This window comes from Sphaeramia orbicularis, chromosome 3, assembly GCF_902148855.1.
Source record: "Sphaeramia orbicularis chromosome 3, fSphaOr1.1, whole genome shotgun sequence".
Taxonomy (NCBI): Eukaryota; Metazoa; Chordata; class Actinopteri; order Kurtiformes; family Apogonidae; genus Sphaeramia; species Sphaeramia orbicularis.
In genome coordinates, this window is record NC_043959.1 from 21265217 (window position 1) to 21287116 (window position 21900).

Sequence of the window (21900 nt, forward strand, 5' to 3'; positions counted from 1 at the left end):
TAGTGGAACCTCTGAACCTTCATTTTCCATAATGTTGTGAACCATCAGCTGCTTCTGCTCTTGTATCACACTGATATGTATTTATCTGTTAACAGTCAAAAATAAGCATTAGTAAAAATTCCAGTAAATTAACCTGGTATATGCCTTACTTAATATATATATTGCTAGATGAAGCACTAAAACCTTGGTTTTGATAGTACTGCTGCCTCTCTTAGCAGGTCAGCTTGGCTATGCTAAAAAATGCAAAATTAGTCAATTTCCAGGAAACTTGCAGCAACTTGTGCAATCTCTAAAACATCTCCTTTTTCTTCCAATTTTTTTCCTAAATCATCTTTTGAATGCTAAAACCTAATGCAGGGTTGTAATTGAGGTTATCTGAAACTTTATTTTTTACTGTGATTGTTGGACCACCCTACTAGGGATGTTAATTGCTGAAGCAGTTTATATCTCGAAACGTTGCACCACACTCCATAAAAACATATATTTAAAAGGCAAAATATGTATCATCCTCCACACACACCATGTAAACACATTCATTTTCTAGACTGCTCAGTCCTTGAGTGGCATGTGATATCCCAGCTACCGATGGTCGATGTATGTCGGATGTATCACCAGTTCATCACAGAGCTGACATATATGACGAACCATTCACCCCTATTGTATTTTAATACGCTTCAAATCAAAATGACCAGTGACGATTTTTATTTCATGGTTTATGTGATAGTGGCATTAATACATCCAATCAGGCAGCAAATGCTATGTTACTGTTATTATTTCTATCTGCCAAAATTGTAGATGTTCAAAATTGGTTTCAAATTTGTGATCACATTTTTGCATAAAGGAATATTGCATCTGCTACAAAATGATTCACTGACGCAAATACATTAGAAGTGATAAATCGTTCTTTCATCTTAAGTTGTATCAGATTCACAGTTTTAAGTCGGTGCAATGAGCAATGACTTAGTACAACGGCTCTTTCCGTCCCTATTACTTACTATAGTCCTGTTCTCCTCATGACAATGTTATTTTTCACCTATTTTCGCTACATTTACAATCAACAGTACAAATGGCAAATATTTTACATATAATTATACTTGTGTTGCATTTGATTTTCTTTTTCTGCTGTTGATTTCAGGGTTTTCTCGGACCGACTCACCGACCACAGTGACAGGGAGGCCTTTGTCAATTTGCTATCACAAAAACTGGGCCCGATCTTTGACCTCACGTTCCACAGCATCTGCCCCAACAAGCAGCCCCCAGTCTTTGGTACATTTATACTAACACACTACGGAGGCGTCATTACTGAATAATACAACCTGATTTAAAATGTGTTGGGATGCCGAGTAAAATGTAAATAAAAACAGAATAAATTCATCACAAATCTCACAGACCCATAATTTATTCACCGTAGAACGTAGAAAACAGATCAAAGGTTTCAACTGAGAAAATCTTCCATTTTAAGAACAAAATACATTTTTAATTTGATGGTAGAAAAAGTTGGGACGGGGTCCTGTTTCCCACAGTGTATCTATCATCCCCCTTCTTTTTTTAAAATTGAAATTAGAACAAGGATGACAGTATAAAAAGGTCATATACAGTATCCAGTATATGTGATGTCAGAACAAGAACACTACTTTTGCACTCACATGTACTCACACAAACACACACATAAAAAGGGGGAGGGGGGGGGTCTGCTCCTTCTTACTTAATATTAAAGTAATCTATAAAGGGGTGCCAAATTGAGTAAAATAACTTCATGATCTTTTAGTGAAAATTTGACTTTCTCCAAATGTAAGTGTTGCGCAATGTCTTTCTACAGAGGCTGATGAGTCGGAGGATTTCTGTTCCTCCAGTTTAACAAAATAGGACGTCTGGCCAGTAGTGTCACAAACATCAAAATAACATTGTTTAGTACTAAGGTCCACTCCTTCTGGTTCCACACCAAACATTATTGTTATTTGGTCTGGAGGGAGCGGTCTCTTAAAAATCTTAGACAAAGTCTCTAAAGTTTCAGGCCAATTGATAGTGATGTTGGGGCATGTCCAAAATGTGTGTTACAGTAAAGCTAAGCTCTGGCCACAACGATCACAAAGGGGTTTCACTCCCATCTCCCTTCTTTTAACAACACTCTGTAAATGTCTGGAACTGAGGCAACCAGCTCCTGAACTATTTACCCATTCTTGTCTGGTATTTGAGTTTCCCAGAATCATTACATTGTGTTCTATGTACTTTTTAAACAGCATCCCAGCTTTCTGAAATTGAGGTTGTACTCTTCACTGCAGCATTTTATGGATGTGTTAACTTCTGTGTTTGCCGTAGGGGATTTTCTAAGTGAGTCTCATGTGTACGAAGACCTACTGGATATGAAGAGTCTAAAACATTTCATGGAGACACAATTGGAAAACTACAATTCGACACCTAGAGTGGTACCCATGAGCCTGGTACTCTTTCGTGATGCTATTGAACACGGTGAGTGTGACAATATAATGCAGACACTTTCTAAACGTGTTGAAGCAGACTTTACAAATCAAAGTACAAGTCACGTCTCAAGTCTTTTGGTCGTTCTGATAATTTTGTGGCACTTGGTAGTTGATAGTTGATAATAATTTGATCATAATTTAAAATATACAGGGTGGGGAAGCAAAATTTACAATATTTTGAGGCAGGGATTGAAAGACAGTGTATGACCAATTAGTTTATTGAAAGTCATGAGAATTTATTGGCCACAAGAAAATTGACATAATAGAAAATGTTTTTATTCTATGTGTCCTCCTTCTTTCTCAATAACTGCCTTCACACGCTTCCTGAAACTTGCGAAAGTGTTCCTCAAATATTCGGGTGACAACTTCTCCCATTCTTCTTTAATAGTATCTTCCAGACTTTCTCGTAATAGTTTTGCACATAGTCATTCTCTTCTTTCCATTATAAACAGTCTTTATGGACACTCCAACTATTTTTGAAATCTCCTTTGGTGTGACGAGTGCATTCAGCAAATCACACACTCTTTGACGTTTGCTTTCCTGATTACTCATACGGGCAAAAGTTTCTGAAAAGGTATGGATAATAGTGTTAGGTATGATTATGACATCAATATATGTTTGGTTTCAAAACAATTAACGTAGTGCCTGCTGAGAAAAAACAACTAAATGTTCATTGTAAATTTTGCTTCCCCACCCTGTAAATATTACAGCTGTCTCCTTTCAAGGTTCCATTTATTGTTTGGATGAAACATATGTTTGTTTTACAGTAACACGTGTGGTCCGTGTTATCAGTCAACTCAGGGGTCATATGCTGCTGGTTGGCGTTGGGGGTTCAGGTAGGCGGAGTCTGTCTAAGATGGCTGCGTTTATCTGTCACTATGAGGTTTTCCAGGTGGAAGTCACCAAGCAGGACTTCAGAGAAGGTAAGATCACACAAGACACACACTGCAATCTCATTCATTGAAGTGTTCTTTGAAGAAGAGTATATTTATATCTGATAGCATGGTGTTACTACTGTGTATTAACAAACTATTTCTCCACTATTTCCATGTTGTTACAAAGTATTATCTTGACTCACGAAATATTGCTGTTGTCACTCATTTCAGTTCCTTTTCAGTTGGTTACATTAAAATAAGTGATTCTTTTTTCTTATCTTGCTTTCAGACATAAAAAAACTGTTCCGCATGACTGGTGTGGACAACAAGCCCACAGTCTTCCTGCTCAGTGACACACAGATCGTAGATGAATCCTTCTTAGAGGACATCAATAACATTCTGAGCTTGGGGGAGGTGCCTAACCTTTACAAGCAGGATGAGTTTGTTGAGGTCTGTGTGATCATAAAATCTTTACTTTGTCCAGTTTGTCTGTGTAAGACTGTCTATCGGTCCTTTTGTGTTTTTGTTTATGTACATACACATTTATTTAATGAGATTTAAGGAGCACATTCTTTAAATACCTGTGAATTCAATCATATAATAGTAAAAAAAAAAAAAAAATTATATGCCTATCAAATGGAGACATTGGAAACATTGTTTTACATTTTGCAAAATATGTCTATCCTCTCTTTTATATCCTCATATATAAAGTACTGTGTAAAAGTCCCATTCCAACATTGTGTTTGCTGGTTTAGTAAAGTTCTAATGTCCACACATGCGCATTTGTCTCTGTATTTAGATCCAGTCTGATATATTTGAAGTATGAACAGCAGGAAAAACTAAAGTTTCAGGTTAAAAACAGCTCCTATAAGCCAAAGTGGTCATATTTAGTGTGACCTCCCTTTACCCTTAACATGTCTTTAACCCTTTTGTTCAGACAATATGAGATTTATGGGGTTTAATTTCTGATGTTTTATACCAGGTTTCATTCAACACATGTCAGATGTTTCTAATTGTGCGGCTTCTTGCTCACAGTGATACTATAAAATTGTTCAACAGGATGCAGCTGTGTACCACAAAGCGCCAACTTCTACCAGAATCACCAACTGTAACAAGCTATTGATATGTTTATGAAGAACAGAAAAAAGTATTATTTTTACCTAACGTGTGACCGTCTACCTTTAGGTATGTAAAGCTCTGTCAGAGTCTGCCAGGAAAGACAATGTGACAGAGACTCATGAGTCCTTGTTCAGCTACTTGACAGAGAGAGTCAGGAACAATCTGCACATCATTCTCTGTATGAGCCCCGTGGGAGAAACCTTCAGGTAGACAGTTTGCTCATCTAATTTTGGCAGAACACAGAAGCCTATAATATGTATTTGTCTCTGGCATTTACAAAGCTGTTCTGATGCGATGTACAAAATCATGTCCGTGGAGCAAATTCAAAGAAAAAGGACATCACTTCTGTAACAATTGCCCTTTGAAGTTCCACATTATGACACTGACCCCTCAATCTGGAGATGGCCTTGTCCCTTGTGGACAGACGTTACTCGAGATTCTTAGCATATTTTGATTATATTATGTACTGTAGATGATATGAATACCATCCTTTTATTGACCTGTTGCCAGTTAACTCTAATTAGTTATAAAATGTTCCTCTGGTTGTTGATTTTTTTGTACCACTTCCTTCTCTAGCCTTGTCCTGCTGCTGTTAAATTAGAAATTATCTTATTTTTACCTCAAAATGCTGCATTTTCTCTTGTTTAAAATTGTATGTTTTTTTCCTGTCTATTGTGAATCAAATGAGATAAGGGAAATATAAGATAAGGAAAATATCCAACTGTCAAACCACAGATCACATAATCTAGTAGAAATTAGAAAGCATGTTTGAAATACTTAAAACTAATAAAACTAATAGAATGGCTAAGCGATCATATTGTCATTTTATATCATGTCATGTATAGGAAGTCAGATCTGATCAGCTGCTTTGCCATCGGTATAATTTTTGTTGTTGTGGATTTTGTTTTCTGAAACCTTGCTCGAAGTGAGTATTCATTGTTTTCTGAAAGCAATAAGCCACTCAGTACCATAATTTATAGTTATTTTGGGATAAAATCACTGTAAACCACAGCCTAGTGGGGCTTATTGCTTTATTAACCATCTACCAAATATACCTGTCATCACATTAACAAATCACACCTAAATGGTAATCATAAATGTCAACAGAAAACACATCCTCCGGTACCCAGCACTTGTCAGTTACACTACTATTGACTGGTTCTATGAGTGGCCCAGAGATGCCCTGCTGGAGGTGGCTGAAAGCTGCTTAAATGGACTTGAACTGGGCTCCACGGAGGGGGTGAGGCACTCATGCAAACATAAACACTCTTTCACTTATGAGTCTGTTCTTAAAAAAGGTTATTAAATGATTCCATTCTCTTTTACTGATAGAACCAGATGAAAGTGGCCAATATATTTGTTACTACACATCAGTCAGTTGAGCAAGTCTCCCAAAGGATGAAGTTAGAGCTACGAAGACATAACTACGTGACTCCTATCAATTACCTGGAGCTGGTTTCAGGATTCGAGAAGTATGCAGTTTAAAAAATATATATATCCTTACTTATATATCCTTACTCATGCTTACTATGTTTATTAGTCATCAAAAGGTACTTTTTTTCAGTTCCCCTCTGAGTACTTCATGTGCTGTGTCAATGTAGGCTGTTGGCGGAGAAACGCAACGAGCTGGGAGAGCAGATCAGCAAGCTACGAAACGGCCTCTTCAACATCAATGATACACGGGAGAAGGTGGAGACTATGACAGCAGAAATGGAGGAGGCCAAGAAGCAGGTGGCTCAGTTCCAGCAGCAGTGTGATACACGTTTGTCTGACATTATCCAGCAAAAACTAGAAGCTGACGCACAAAAGAAAGTAAGTCCCACAACAGTTGAACATTATTCATTTGGTATTTACACCATACATTTATTTATTACTATAAATATGCACTAAGATGAAATGTTTTGAGGGAGGAAAGGTTATTGAAGTGTTAATTAATTATATTTCTTGTCTGTGTTGAGGCGGTGAGTGATAACAGGGAAAAAAATTGCAAAAGAGGAGATAGAGTTTATAGCAAATGGCTGACAATGCACAGAGAGACCTGGATCAGGCCCTTCCTGCCCTGGAAGCTGCTATGAAGGTACATTTTCTGCTCTGAACACACCCATCTGTGACACCTAACACAACTTATTGTCAGTCAGACACATTTCAGACCTGTATGAATTACATCAATTGGGGCCTATTTTGATGATCATTTCAGTCGGTTTGTGTGAGGAGATGTGAAATACTACAGAAGCATGAACATTGTGCAGAGCTCTGTGTGTCTGTATCTGCTCATGCAACACATGCAGTCTGAAGGTTTTGGCTGTTTTCATTATGGACCCTCCTGTTAACACCACAAATGTTATAACTCCCACAAACATAATAAACCACAAACATAATAAAAATTTGTATCTTTTAATGTAAATAATCCCACAAATGTAATAACAGTGGCCTACCACAAATGTAATACCTCATTTTCTCACAGTGTGCTCCTATCCTCTCCATTGTTATTATAATCATATCCAGACATTTTCTTTACATGGTTCAAACATAGGCTTCTATTATACTTAATGAGAATAAATACTATCCGGTTCATACTGAAGCTTTTATAATAAAACCTCTACAACATTTTTGCCCATTTGGTTTTCTTTCTCCACTTGTATTTGTAATTAAACGCCTGTTAATCTGCAGTTAGTACCATGTGGTGTAACTGCAACATTTGATCATTCTAAAAAGGCAAGTATCCAAAGGACAAGAATGAATGGGAAGAAAAAGAAAGATGAATGAATATTCATACATGCATTACTTAAATGTATGTGAGGTATGCTTCAGTGAAAAAAGATGCCTGTATTCATACTTAAGTGACAAATGGCTGTTTGTCACAGGTACTAATTTATTACATTTGTGGGAAGTTATTACAATTTTGGAAACTGAACATTTTTACCATCCCACAAACGTAATAAATCCCCACAAAAAGTAATAATTATTACATTGTCGGAAATGAGGTGTTACATTTGTGGTAGGCAACTATTACTACATTTGTGGGAAAGGTTATTACATTTTTGGGATTATTACATTAAAAAGCTGCAAATTTTTTATCACGTTGTGTTTATTTACGTTTGTGGGGGGTTATTATGTTTGCATTCAGGTACAAAACTTCATGAATGTGTTTGCACCAGTTTACAATTAGTGCTTAAACTCTTGTGAATAGGTATGAGAAACAGAGCAAGTTGTGGATGCAAGCCATTCTTTCTGGATCCAGCCCTATACTTTTTTTTTCTTCACTCGTTTGCATCTAGGCTCTGGAGTCTTTGAATAAAAAGGATATGACAGAGATCAAGACATATGATCGTCCCCCCGGACCAGTGGAGACTGTGATGTACGCTGTTATGATTCTTCTGAACAAGGAGCCGACATGGACTGAAGCCAAGAGACAGCTGGGTGAGTGACCACAAAAGTGCACAATTAAGGGTCTGACCAAGGAGTGGATGGCAAAGGCAACCTCTAATGCATCACTGCATTTAGAATTTTTGAAATGGAAATAGTATATACTGTTGTTTTCAATTTGCAAAATTTTGAAAGTGTATGACAGTAGTTGTCACAGACATTTTCTATCTATTTTTTTGAAATACTCTACAGAAAGATAATTTTTTCCTCTAAGACTGATGTGAAGAAAATCAATCTATGATCTAAAGGAGAGTACACTGAATTTTTGATGATTGTTACATGCTTCTGACAGGTGAGGCCAACTTCATTAAAACTCTAGTAAACTTTGACAAGGACAGTATATCAGACCGTGTGCTGAAGAAGATCAGTCGATACTGCAACCAGGAGGACTTCCAGCCAGATATCATCGGCAAAGTGTCGCTCGCTGCCAAATCCCTATGCATGTGGGTCAGAGCCATGGAGGTAAGAATTGTCAGCTGGTAAGGTATGGTAAGATTCACCGATATCTGAATAAATTAAGAACAACAGTTTTATTAACGTATGTTGAGCAAGTGCAGTCTTTTGAGAAAAGCAAAACAAAAGGGCAGTCACAAATTAGTTGAGATGAACCATTCAGATACAGACTCAAACTTATTTAGAATCAGCAAATTGATGGAAACAACATAGAGGAAGATGAAACTGACCTAAAAGACACAAGGCAAAACGATGGAAATGGTCTAAAACATATATTAAAAAGTTATGAAACAAAAACATAACATTTGATTTAATGGTAAAAAAATCCAGCATGAGAACTATAGTCGCGGAAAAAATTATTAGACTACCCCTTATTTTCTTCAATTTCTTGTTCATTTTAATGCCTGGTACAACGAAGGGTACATTTGTTTGGACAAATATAATGATAACAACAGAAATATCTCATAAGAGTTGAATTTCAGAGCTGATATCAAGCCAAGTTTTCTTGATAATAACCAAAATCACTTAAGTTCTTACATCAATAGCTATGGCATTGTACTGACAAAAACAGTGCTTTTAGGCAGTCCATGTTTTCTTTTCTGTCTGTTTTAGTCACATGATACACACAGGAGTTAGTAGTTGATTGCATAACCATTGTTTTTGATGACTTTTGATGGTCTAATTATTTTTTCCGTGACTGTATATAAAATAAGTAAAACCTAAGAGGACAAGACAAAAACATTGATACATAAAGGGATTTAGCGGCTATTGTGAACAAAATAAACATGCAAAACAAAAGAAAAACTGATTTCACAACAAATGTAACTGTCACAGTATAAAAATATGTCACAATAACAGTAACAGCTACTCTACTGCCCAGCTCTACATGGATGCATACTCTGTTTCTCTAGGTTTATGGGCGGGTCTACAGGGTCATGGAGCCGAAGCGGGCTCAGCTGAACGCCGCCAGGACCCAGCTGAGTGAGAAACAGGCAGCACTCGCTGAAGATGAGAACAAACTAAGAGAAGTAAACATCCCCTCATCTAAAGCAGCAACAGCGCTCATAGATGTTACTCTCAAGTCCCTGTGAATGAAATAATAAGCACTAGCCGGTATTGGTATATCCACCTCATGATGCTGGTGTGTTTTAACAGGTAGGAGAGAAGAAGGAGCAGCTGGAAAAGCAACTCGCCGAGAAGAACAGAATGAGGGACAGTTTGAAACAGAAGTCCGAAGAGATGGCGGTGAAACTAGACCTCGCTGACAAACTGGTGTCTGGACTTGCCGGAGAGAAAGTCCGCTGGGAGGAAAGAGTGAATGTAGGGCAAACATACGCACACGCAAATAATTATCATTTTACAGCTCAGGCCTGAAAATTGGCCTGTTGACGCAACAATCATTCATGGTTTATATATTAATGTGGAAATAAACATATCTTACATGTATACCTTGTGTGTGTATTCTAAAGGGCCTTGAGGAAAACATGAAATGCATCGTAGGAGACTGTTTGCTTGCAGCGTCTTTTCTGTCCTACATGGGTCCGTTCCCATCTAACTATAGAGATGAACTTCTAACCATCTGGATGAAGGAGGTGGGACACACATAAGCACACATGACATTGACCTATACACCGATTCATGCAGTAAAAGACTTGGACTTACTATTATTACCCCACCCCCTGAAGGGGAGACAAGGGGTATTGTTTTGGTTTGGTTTGTTTCTTTGTTCGTTTGTTAACACTTGAGCAGCAAAACTATTGGTTGAATTCATACCAAATAGGGTTTATAGATTGCCAGTCACCCAGAATAGATGTGGTTACATTTTGGGAAAAGTAGGTCAAAGTTCAAATTTTTTATGAATTTATAAAATCTTTTTTTCCCCCATTTACTTATAATGGGTGAAATTTGTCTGTGCTGTTTATGTCTGTGCTGACATCAGCACACGCCTAGGCATGATGACTTCAGATGGATCAATGCCAAAATAAGCTACATTGCATGTGAGGGTTGGGGTTTGTTGTGCCTGGCACCACTTTTTTTCTAATGAATTTAGATTCTTCTGTGAAGGAACAAAATATTCAGGAAGGAAAGACTACATCATTATGAGATAATGAGATAAGATAGGAAAACTGAACCAAAATCAACATACATAGTATACAACTCTATGTAAATAATAATATTTTTAATAATAATGATCCCACTCATTCCTTCCTGATCCGTCTGTTCTCTCCTCAGCTACAAGACTTGGAGATCCCCTGTTCACCAGAGTTCAATTTTGCAGATTTTCTCTCCAAGCCCATAGCAGTGAGGGAATGGAATGTTCACGGCTTACCTGCTGATGGTTTTTCCACTGAGAATGGAGTCATTGTTACCCGTGGAAGTCGGTCAGTACACATCGACATGATTTGTTAATAACAGAGGTGGTAAACAGTCAATATTTTTACACCATTCCAAAAACGTTGGGATGCTGTACAAAATGGAAATAAAAACAGAATGCAATGATTTGCAGGTTTCACAAATCCATATTTAGTCACAGTGGAACACTGAAAACATCAAATACTTTGTAATTTTATTGATTTTGTTACTACACATTATTCCCAGATGGCCGCTGATGGTTGATCCTCAAGGTCAAGCACTGAAGTGGATCAAGAATATTGAACTAAAAAGTGTAAGTCTATCAACAGTCAACACTCACACATTTATTACCTCCGCCAAGGAGGGTTATGTTTTTGCCAGGGTTTGTTTGTTTGTTTGTCTGTCTGTTTGTTTGTTTGTCTGTCCGTTAGTGTGCAACATAACTCAAAAGTTATGGACCAGATTTGGATGAAATTTTCAGGGTTGTGTGGAAATGGGATAAGGAAGAAATGATTAAATTTTGGTGGTGATCGGGGGTGGGGGGGCCCACGGGGGGGGCCACTGATCGGTTATTGTGCAACATAACTCAAAAAGTTATGGACGATTGGATGAAATTTTCAGGGTTTGTTGGAACTGGGATGAGGAAGAAATGATAAATTTTGGTGGTGATCGGGGGTGGGGGGGCCCACAGGGGGGGGGGCCACTGATCGTTAGTGTGCAACATAACTCAAAAAGTTATGGACAGATTTGGATGAAATTTTCAGGGTTTGTTGGAAATGGGATAAGGAAGAAAGGATTAAATTTTGGTGGTGATCGGGGGTGGGGGGGCCCACGGGGGGGGCCACTGATCAGCCTTGGCGGAGGTCTGCGCTCTCCGAGTGCTTCTAGTTAGTTTTGTTGAGAAAGTTTGTACATGATTAACCAGCAAAAACAGACACCAAAGACTGTATATTTGGCAATTTGTATATAGTTATTAATTCTGATGACATCTATCTGTGTTGAGCAGGGGCTGAAAATAATAGACTTTCAGATGCCAGACTACCTCCAGATTCTGGAAAATGCCATCCAATTGGGGAATCCAGTTTTGTTGCAAAATGTTCAGGAACATTTGGATCCCTCCCTTAACCCGGTTCTTAACAAGTCACTGACAAAGACAGGTGAGATACACACAGCCTCACTATAGGCCTACGGCATAAACCATTTAAACCTTCTGATATATCCTCTGTCACAGTCAGAGTGTAGAATATATGACCCTATGTGTATTTACATTGTCCAGATGGCACGTTGCTGTTGAAGTTAGGTAATAAGGAGATCGAGTACAGGCCAGAGTTTCGTTTCTACATCACCACAAAACTATCCAACCCCCACTACACGGCTGAGATTTCTACAAAGACTACTATAGTCAACTTTGCTGTCAACAAGCAGGTCAGTGTGTGCAGAAGTAACAAAGTCCAAGCTCTTTTACTGTACTTGTGTTGAGTCAGTATTTTTTATTTTGTGTCATTGTATGCCTTCACAACATCAATACAACACATCACATAGCATAACAAGTGAAAATAATGTAACGCAAAAGATGGAAAAGCAAAACAAAAACAATCTGATTCAGTAATTTAGTACCTATTTTTTTGTTCATTTTATATATTGTGATTTAATGATACTAATGAGTGCAGTCTGAGGTCTTATTGAACTAGATGTAACAAAAATAAACCTTTTATTACCTCCGCCAAGGAGGTTAAGTTTTTGCCAGGGTTTGTTTGTTTGTCTGTTTGTTTGTTTGTTTGTTTGTCTGTCCGTTAGTGTGCAACATAACTCAAAAAGTTATGGACAGATTTGGATGAAAATTTTCAGGGTTTGTTGGAAATGGGATAAGGAAGAAATGATTACATTTTGGTGGTGATCGGGGGTGGGGGGGCCCCGGGGGGGGCGCAGACCAGAAAATTTCATCAAAATCTGTCCATAACTTTTTGAGTTATGTTGCACACTAACGGACAGACAAACAAACAAACAGACAGACAAACAAACCCTGGCAAAAACATAACCTCCTTGGCGTGGGGGGGCCCACGGGGGGGGCCACTGATCAGCCTTGGCGGAGGTCTGCGCTCTCCGAGTGCTTCTAGTTTGATAAGAAATTAGAGTGGTTTAATAATCTTCACTTTATATTAATGTTGTATGAGGTTTAGTTTGCTTTTAGACACAAACAGCCTCTAGAACAGGGGTGTCAAACTCAGATCCTCAAGGGCCAGTATCCTGCATGTTTTAGATGTTTCCCTCTTCCAACACACCTGATTCAAATGATAAGCCTATCATCCAACTCTGCAGACGCCTGATAACGACCGTCAGGTGTGCTGGAAGAGGGAAACATCTAAAACATGCAGGATACCGGCCCTCGAGGACCGGAGTTTGACCCCTGTGCTCCAGAATGTTGTTAAAAGACCAAACACTGACTCTTTTATTTGAACTAGTTTTTATTCGATTTTCTTTTTTATCAGTACAATACAATGTATACATTTAAATACAGTTCAATAAGTTTCTTTTTCTCAGCTGTATGTATATTTTTGCAAACCTCCACAGGTGATATAGGATGGAAATTGAAGAAAATAATGACAATTACAGCAAATAAATAAATAATATCCACTCCAGAATACAAGGTTATAGGTATAATTCCCAGTCAGAAGCAAGATGACAGCATTTTAATATACAGGAGCTTTTGCATCACTAATAAATATTATTATTGTAGCAATAAAGGTAACATAGGTTCCCATCTGTTAGTAAAGGGGCTTTCTGAAGCCTTAGTGAGAGTGTGATCTGCTCCAAACATTGACTTTTTCTTTACAGATCAGAGCCTGTACTTTTACACTTTTACTGCAGTAAAGAACTTCTGTCATTACTTCCACCTTTACAACAGTTAAAAGTCACAATTTATAAGTCTCTCTGCTTCTGTTTGAGTAGTTTTTAAGCACTACTCTGCGATCCGGTGGTTGTGTGTGCACATGCAGGGTCTGGAAGCCCAACTGCTTGGTATTGTGGTTCGAAAGGAGCGTCCAGAACTGGAAGAACAGAAGGACTCTTTGGTGAACAGCATTTCTTCTGGCAAAAGAAGCCTGCAGGAGCTAGAGGATGAAATCTTGAGGTTATATCTGTTTGACTATTTAACACTGAGATGTCACTTCCCACCATTTAGACCAACCACTTTTGTCCCCCAATATACATGTATATATATGTAATTTGGTTTCAAACAGAAAATATACTGTATAAATGCAGTCTGTAGGATATGGAAAAAAATATTACCAGCAACATTAATGAGTAAAAATGAAGTTGAATGAATATAGAAAAATATCTAAATTCACACATATGTACAGTATATACAGTATATAGACTGTTTATGCATTTCATTATCTGTCTCTGTTGAATATTCCGTATATTCCATCCATACTGCTCTACTAGGCTGCTGAATGAGTCCACTGGTTCACTACTAGATGATGAGCAGTTAGTCAACACCCTTCAGACCTCCAAAGAAACATCTACCGAGGTCTCACAACAACTGGAAAGCAGCGAACAGACAGAGAATGAGATTGACGCAGCTAGAGAGGTTAGTTGTGAGGAAGAAGGGACATTTTAGGGAGAGAGGGTTGGGTTGTAAATTGAATACCTTATGACAAATACACAATTGTAAGCCATCACATACAGTATGATGATGAATCGTACATTTTTATATGATTAGACAACCATTAGTTCAGTAAAGGTTTTCATTTGTTTTTAAGCTTGGACTGTTTAATTAGTGAATAACTGTGTAATTGCCATCCTCTGTATTTACATAAAGAAAATACATTTGTGTTAATTCCCCAACATTTCCCTTCGTAAGTTTGTGTGTACAGTTTATGTTTTTAATAACAAATGCCTCCTTCACAGGCTTATCGCCCATGTGCCCAACGGGCCTCTGTCCTCTTCTGCATTCTGAATGACATGGCCCACATTGATCCGGTCTATCAGTTCTCATTGGATGCTTACATCAACCTCTATATTCACAGTATCAAAAGTAGCAAGCGCAACAACAACCTAAACAAAAGAATTGCCATCCTCAATGACTTCCATACAGATGCTGTCTACAGGTAAGCCTGTTCCCACCACTGAGTTGTTTACTCATAAATCAATAAAGAATCTACATTTTTGTATATTCTATTTGTACAGTGTGTATATGCACCTATACCGCACCACATCAGTCCAGTTCTGAGGTCTCTACACTGGCTCCCTGTCTCTCAGAGAATAGACTTTAAAATTCTCTTGCTAGCATATAAAGCACTGAATGGTTTAGGCCCAAAATACATCAGAGACCTTCTAGTCCAGTATGAACCATCCAGACCACTCAGGTCATCTGGTGCAGGTCTGCTCTGTGTTCCCAAAGTCAGAACTAAACATGGAGAATCAGCGTTCAGTTTCTATGCTCCGTATATCTGGAACAAACTACCAGAAAATATCAAGTCTGCTGAGAGTCTGAGTTCTTTTAAGTCCGTGTTAAAGACTCACCTGTTCACTGCTGCCTTTGACTAAAAGGCTTTTGACTTTTTAAATTTTATATTCTCTTTGAAACTCTGCACTGCAACTCTTACTTTAATATGTGTGTGTTTTTATTTTTATTTTATGTTTTTTGATTTTATGTGTTGTTTTCTTACTTGCTGTTTTTAATCACCTTTTACATGTTTCTTTTATAATGTTTTAAATGCGTTTCTTTTTGTTTCTTTTATTTCAATGTCCTGTGTGAAGCACCTTGAATTGCCTTGTTGCTGAAATGTGCTATACAAATAAACTTGCCTTGCCTTGCCTATAAATAAAAAAGAATTCAAATGTTTAAAGTCAGAAAATGAACCATTTCAAGAAAAAAAGGTGATTTTGAATTTGATAGCAGCAACATGTCTCCAACAAAAGGCTAGAAAAGTAAGTGGAACTGGAAAGAAACAAGAATCTGGAGAAACATTTTGGAAGTACTTAGGCCAACTGGCAACTTGTCAGCAACATGACAAGGTGTAAAAGGATTAAAGATGGGCAGAGGTTCACCAGTCTGCAGTCTGCAAATTGTGGAACAATGTCAGAATATTGTCTGATGTAAAATTTTTAAGAGCAAATATCTCATCAACTACAGTCCAACTGGACAGTTGTGGCCAAAATTTTTGAGAACACTTGGCATATTTAAGCGGTTTCATATTTTTGTTTTGTTTTGTTTTGTTTTGAAATTAGCCATTAAAATACTAACTAATAGAACTATCATAAGAAGATTTAGGTCATTTTCTTTCAAAAATCAAACTAGGCCTATTTCACTGTTAATGTATTACAATCAAGTTCCTTCACAGAAGAATCCAAATTCCTTGTGCATCGTTGTCAGGTGTTAGTGATTAAACTGATGCTGATGGTGAGTCTTAGTACACAGCTTCATGATTTATTTTGAATATACAAAGCCTATCCTGCTCATTAAGGAAATATTAAAGTTAAAAGAGGATAAAAACAGTAGGACTGACTTCATCTGATATTTGTTGTACACAGAGCAAACATCTTAATGAAATCCTGTTTTGGACCCAAAAAAAGTCAATATGTTCAGATCTGTCAGGTGTCCTATTTATGTAATCAAAACATTCTGAGAGTCTGTAGAAATGCCTTTGAACATGGTCAAGGCTGACACATAATCACAGAGAGAATTATTGAATGAATCTGTCTTCACTTTGATGAACATGTTTTACCTCAGTGGCATGTATCATGTATCTGTTAAACAGTTAAACAGGGATCAGTGTAAGTTAATTAACTAATTCAGCATGCGTTTCATTTCTCCACAGGTTCACTTGCCGTAGTCTGTTTGAGGCACACAAACTGCTTTTCAGCTTTCAGATATGTGTCAAAATCCTGGAGGAGTCTGGCAAACTGAACATGGATGAGTATGGCTTCTTCCTCCGGGGAGGACTTGTAAGAAAAGAGAACACACACACAAACACGTCTAGGGTGATTGAAGATAATTTAGTAACTGTTTTTGTCTTCTAAGTCTGGGACCATGCTTAAAAAGACACTTGACTGTGAATGTAAATCTATGGAAACACTATATTTCTTCTCAAAAACAGCATGAATTCAGTCTGGGATTTCCACACTCTTTCTTTACATGAATTTTACTTTTCCACGTCCCTCAATCAGGACTGAATCTGTATCTTGATGAGTTGACTGCTCTGGTAGATCATGAATGAATTTCTAGTAAACTGATAAATACATATGTTTGAATCAACAGATAGGTGACAAATCAAAGGGGTCATATTTTGTTAAACACACTTTTATTAGTCTTTGGTACCTTTATGTGTGTATTTGGACCCTAATAGTTCAAAAATTTGGAATTTGAACCCTCCAGGTGCTGCAAAGCTATCTTTATATTCATTCCGACAAAAATCGAGTGGATTTCTACAACCCGTTTTAATTCCTGCTTAATTTGTTACATATACAACTAGTTACGTCACAACATTTGCACATATAAGGTCAAGACTTCCGACGAACATTTCTCTGAAAAGACAGTATGTCCAAACTTCGAGCCGATTACCTAAAATGTTCAGTTGTTGGTTGTATGAACAAACACAAATGGCTGAACGGGACAGAACGCACAGTCAACAACCTGGAGGGGGCGGGGCGTGAAGTGGCTCATTTGGATTTAAAGGGCCAGCACTCAAAACCACCTTTCTGGTGTCATTACTCAGAAATAGAGTTGAAGATGGACCTGTGGAGTTGAATTAATGAAGAATTCAGACCCAAGCAGAGCATTTACAGTTTATGTAGATTACAAGGAAATGTTTGAAAATGCATAATTCCATTTTTAAAAAAGCAAAATATCACTCCTTTAAAGAAAATATAACATGGCGTCTTTTTGTGAGGCACTAGATTCTTATGTGCTGTCAGATGAGCTGTTGTGCGACTTTGTTAATGAGTTTCTACATCTGTGATTGTACTGGAGGGATAAACATATTCCTTCCAAAAGATTTTCCCCTATTTAGTGTTTTGGTAGTGGTTTTGGAAAACTCTGTCTTACATATTCATTGATCTCTCTCAGTTTTGCCATCCTTCAAGACACCAGTCCCATCAGCTGTTTCCTTTGATTTGTTCCCTTCTATAGGTACTTGATAAAGAGAAACAGATGGATAATCCGTGTACCAGTTGGCTCCCTGAATCCAGCTGGGACAACATCCTAACCCTGGAGAAGTTGCTGAGCTTTCATGGTATCACGGCGTCTTTCGAGAACCGACCGAAAGACTGGAATCTTTGGTTTACCAGTGCAGAACCAGACAACGCCACATTACCAGGTTTGTGTTTGTTATGGAACCTTTCAGCTGTTTCTATCTTTTTCTTTTTGGCTTTTTTTTATTGCTACCAGTTTTGTTGTCCAACTTAATGCCATAAAAGCCTGCATTCCACTTCCCTCTGTTGATCTTCATCGTAGGAAACTGGGAGAATCACCTTAATGAGTTCCAGAAGATGCTGGTGGTGCGGTCTTTGCGTGAAGACCGAGTCCCCTTCTGCGTCACGTCCTTCATTTCTAAAAACCTGGGCCCTCGATTTGTGGAATCACCTGATCTTGATATGAAAGCTGTAAGTTTCACCTGCTTGTGACCCAGTTCAGATTACTTTTTTCCTGGGTTTTATCAGTATGTATCATCCTTGAGTTAGTGCTCCAATTCACTTTGAGTTTGGCTTATGTGGACCCATTCTGTCAGTGTCCAGTGGATTAGCCTTTACTCACCTTACTTCCTTTACCCTCTCTCCAGGTTGTTGAGGAGTCCACTTGCACAACTCCACTGATCTTTGTTCTGTCTCCTGGCGTCGACCCCACGGCAGCGTTACGGCAGCTGGCTGAAGCCTCTGGCATGAGCAGGGACTTCCATGCACTGTCTATGGGTCAAGGACAGGCCCCCATTGCCAAAAACCTGATCAAGAATGGTGTCAAGAATGGTACTCCACCCTTTCCTCTGCCTGCCTGGCTGCTCCACTGGTTATATATTGTTTTAGTTTTAGTTTTATTCAACCATGAAGTCCCTTGAGATAAAATCTCTTTTTCGAGGGAGACCTGTTTTGCAGCTTTCAATAGTGATAACACTATGTTCTGCCATGTCACACCAAATCAAAACAATATGTGCTGCTGACATTATTTAACTAGTTGATTTTTTAATACTAAACACTAAAACGTATTTTGACGTATTAACCGATTTATGTAATTTGAATAAGATGAGGAACTGAAGCCGTTATTGCTCTCTTACCAAAAAAGCTAATTAAGTTTGTCAGTGTTTGCTGTATGTAATCTGAGCAACTCAGGGTTTTCAGTGCTATTACTTTTTAATTTTGTTTGGATGTTCATTGATATCTGCTTTTACAATAATATTCATCCAAAATGATATAAGATAATGTACTTTTTTTTTTATTGAAAAAGGTTAATCTTTCATCTAAAACTGTGTGCCAAAACCTGAAATTTCTCCAAGTGACCTATGGAATACCCTGCATTTGACTGTAGAAATACAAACAAACCTGACATAAAGTAGGCTTTATTAAATTTCATCAACTTATCCAGCTTCTCTTCTTTCTCTCCAGGTCACTGGGTATTCCTTGCCAACTGCCACCTGTCTCTGTCCTGGATGCCTGAGCTGGAGAAGCTGGTGGAGCAGCTGGAAGTTGAGAAACCACACTCAAATTTCAGACTTTGGCTCAGTTCTTTACCACATCCTGAGTTTCCTATAACCATCCTGCAGGCTGGCATCAAGATAGCCACTGAAACCCCCAAGGTATGTGCACTCACATGGAGCCATGAAGATGAAGACACATTGTACATTCATGTCCACTTAATGGTTTGGCAATTTTTGTTGTCTTCATAGTGTTATTTGCCTCCACATATTAATACTATACTTCCCCCAAACAACCCTACCTGGCTTTAACACTACTCTTTGTTGCCCTTAGGGTGTGAAAGCCAACATGAAGCGTTTGTATAAGCTGGTGACGGAGGAGCGATTCAACCAATGTTCCAAACCTGCCAACTACAGGAGGCTGCTCTTCTCCCTGTGTTTTCTTCATTGTATCCTGAAGGAAAGGAAGAAATTTCTTCAGCTGGGCTGGAATAAAATCTACGACTTCAGTGATTCTGACTTTGAGGTCAGAGCTTTGACACCAAAGAAAACAAATTAGCATTCCAGAAATTAGCATTAACAGGGCACAAACACAAGTCTAGTAAAGTACTGTCAACAAATTGGCCTATGCTTTGGTAAATATACTAAGGTTTGATAATGATTAGCTGGTATGTGGGCAAGGGGGGGAGGATTTTATTCTCAGTACTCTGCACTGTATCCCAAATATAAAAAGACTGCATAGCAGGACGATGTTAAACTAACAGAAAATAGTTTGATTTACAGTCTTGGGATTAAGCTGTTCTTGTTGCTTTTGTTCAAATCAGTTCTGTACACTTACTATTGTAGTGTTTTAATGTAGTTTGTTAAAGAAAGAACATTTTCACTGGCCCATTGTTTTCAGTGTTGTGTCGATTCAGTTAAAACATCTCCTTCATGTCCTTCTAGATGAGTGAGAATCTACTGAGTCTGTACCTGAATAAGTCTGAGGAGGTTCCCTGGGGGGCTCTCAGGTATCTCATTGGAGGGGTTAACTATGGAGGTCATGTGACAGATGAATGGGACAGACGTCTTCTGACCACGTACATCAATGACTACTTCTGTGACGCTGCTGTGGAGCAGCCTCGCTTCAAGTAAGACACTGGAAAATGTTTATTCTGCCACAGGTTGTTAATAGTCCATCACATAATGCAATCCTTTTGTAAATATAGAATGGTTCTATCGTTAGAAAGTGAACAAAACCTCAGTCACACATTGATTTGGGTTTATGCATTTTGACGGTTTGAATCTGTCCATATTTGGAAAAGAGGACAGAGCATGAGTTTCCAGTGTAACATCAACTTGACTTCACTCACTCTATCTAACACTGCTACGTTATACAACACAAAATCATTTCCGTAACTTTGATTGAAGTAGTGTTAGCTTTGTGCAATGTCGGAACACACTTATGCTCTGTTCTAAATGCTAGTGATGGGATTTGCTGCACTGGAGCTTCAGAGCATGTGCAGTGTAATCCAGGATATATTTTGCGAAGCACGTGTCGAGGCTTGTATTGATGATGTACATGATGATGTCCAAATCCTGGCCGGTTATACTATATATTATATATATTATATATTGGTTTGAGATTTGACACACAGTGTGAATTAAATGAAGCAGTGAGACTCAGTGGAGGTTCATGTCCCTCACATTTAGGGTTTTCAGATTGTTGATTGTTACTGTGATTTATCTGAGCTTATCTTCATTTTGACATGGAGCCACACTGTTGAAAAGTTGCTATCTCTAAATAAAAATGGATAAAAGTAACACAAACACATTCCCTGCAGTCACCCCAGTTTTATTATTTCCATTTTCCCTCATGACCATTGCCAATTTTATAGGACTGTATGTTTATGAAATAGTAAAAGGTTTGCCTGTTGGATACTTTTTGTCCAGTAGATGGCTTAGTAAAACAAATTAAGTGTTGTCCATAGTGAACCAATTTGATGAAAAGCTTCAATGCTTCAAGAAACCCTCATCCGGCTGTCAATACTAAATACACACATCGACCGCCCTCTACGGGCTGAAACCAGGTTATTACAGTTGAATGTTCCTATTGGCTGATCTGGTGTCAGATGATCAGATGGCCTTTTTCGTTCCTGTTTTTGTTTGTAACAGAGACCTATATTTTTTCTTTACCCTCTTTCAGATTGTCGTCCTTAACCTATTACTACATCCCTGCTGATGGCTCCTGGTCTTCATACATTGAACACATCACCACCCTGCCTCCCACAGAGCAGCCTGAGGTGTTTGGCCTCCACCCTAACGCTGATGTCACCAGTCGGATTGTTGAGACCAGGACTTTGTTGGACTCATTGCTCTCTCTGCAGCCCCAGGTCACCAGCCCCTCAGTACCGGGATCGGGACTGAGTCAAGAGGAAAAGGTGAGAGTTAATAACAGAAGCGAGGGAGTTGACTGATCACATGACCTCCCTTTTAAGCCAAGCCATGAAATGCTTGTACTATGTTTTAGTCTGTAGATTGATAAATTATCTGTTGGCCTTTTTCAGGACAGATGTAAAGACTTGCATT

At 38.3% G+C, this 21900-nt stretch overlaps 1 protein-coding gene across 1 annotated transcript in view; it reads left to right on the forward strand.

Annotated features, from left to right (window-relative positions):
• dnah2 (dynein, axonemal, heavy chain 2) overlaps positions 1 to 21900 on the forward strand; it is a 67287-nt gene that overhangs the window by 37064 nt on the left and 8323 nt on the right. The window contains 30 exon segments of the mRNA XM_030159786.1: positions 1136 to 1266; positions 2320 to 2469; positions 3248 to 3403; positions 3645 to 3805; positions 4155 to 4175; positions 4562 to 4680; positions 5582 to 5714; positions 5807 to 5946; positions 6076 to 6301; positions 6450 to 6551; positions 7753 to 7894; positions 8193 to 8362; positions 9265 to 9381; positions 9509 to 9673; positions 9823 to 9945; positions 10586 to 10734; positions 10952 to 11018; positions 11712 to 11862; positions 11982 to 12130; positions 13702 to 13835; positions 14150 to 14294; positions 14615 to 14814; positions 16528 to 16654; positions 17838 to 18024; positions 18162 to 18310; positions 18487 to 18670; positions 19304 to 19494; positions 19667 to 19858; positions 20278 to 20462; positions 21518 to 21752. Of these exon segments, the coding sequence (XP_030015646.1) occupies positions 1136 to 1266; positions 2320 to 2469; positions 3248 to 3403; positions 3645 to 3805; positions 4155 to 4175; positions 4562 to 4680; positions 5582 to 5714; positions 5807 to 5946; positions 6076 to 6301; positions 6450 to 6551; positions 7753 to 7894; positions 8193 to 8362; positions 9265 to 9381; positions 9509 to 9673; positions 9823 to 9945; positions 10586 to 10734; positions 10952 to 11018; positions 11712 to 11862; positions 11982 to 12130; positions 13702 to 13835; positions 14150 to 14294; positions 14615 to 14814; positions 16528 to 16654; positions 17838 to 18024; positions 18162 to 18310; positions 18487 to 18670; positions 19304 to 19494; positions 19667 to 19858; positions 20278 to 20462; positions 21518 to 21752 (4501 nt within the window).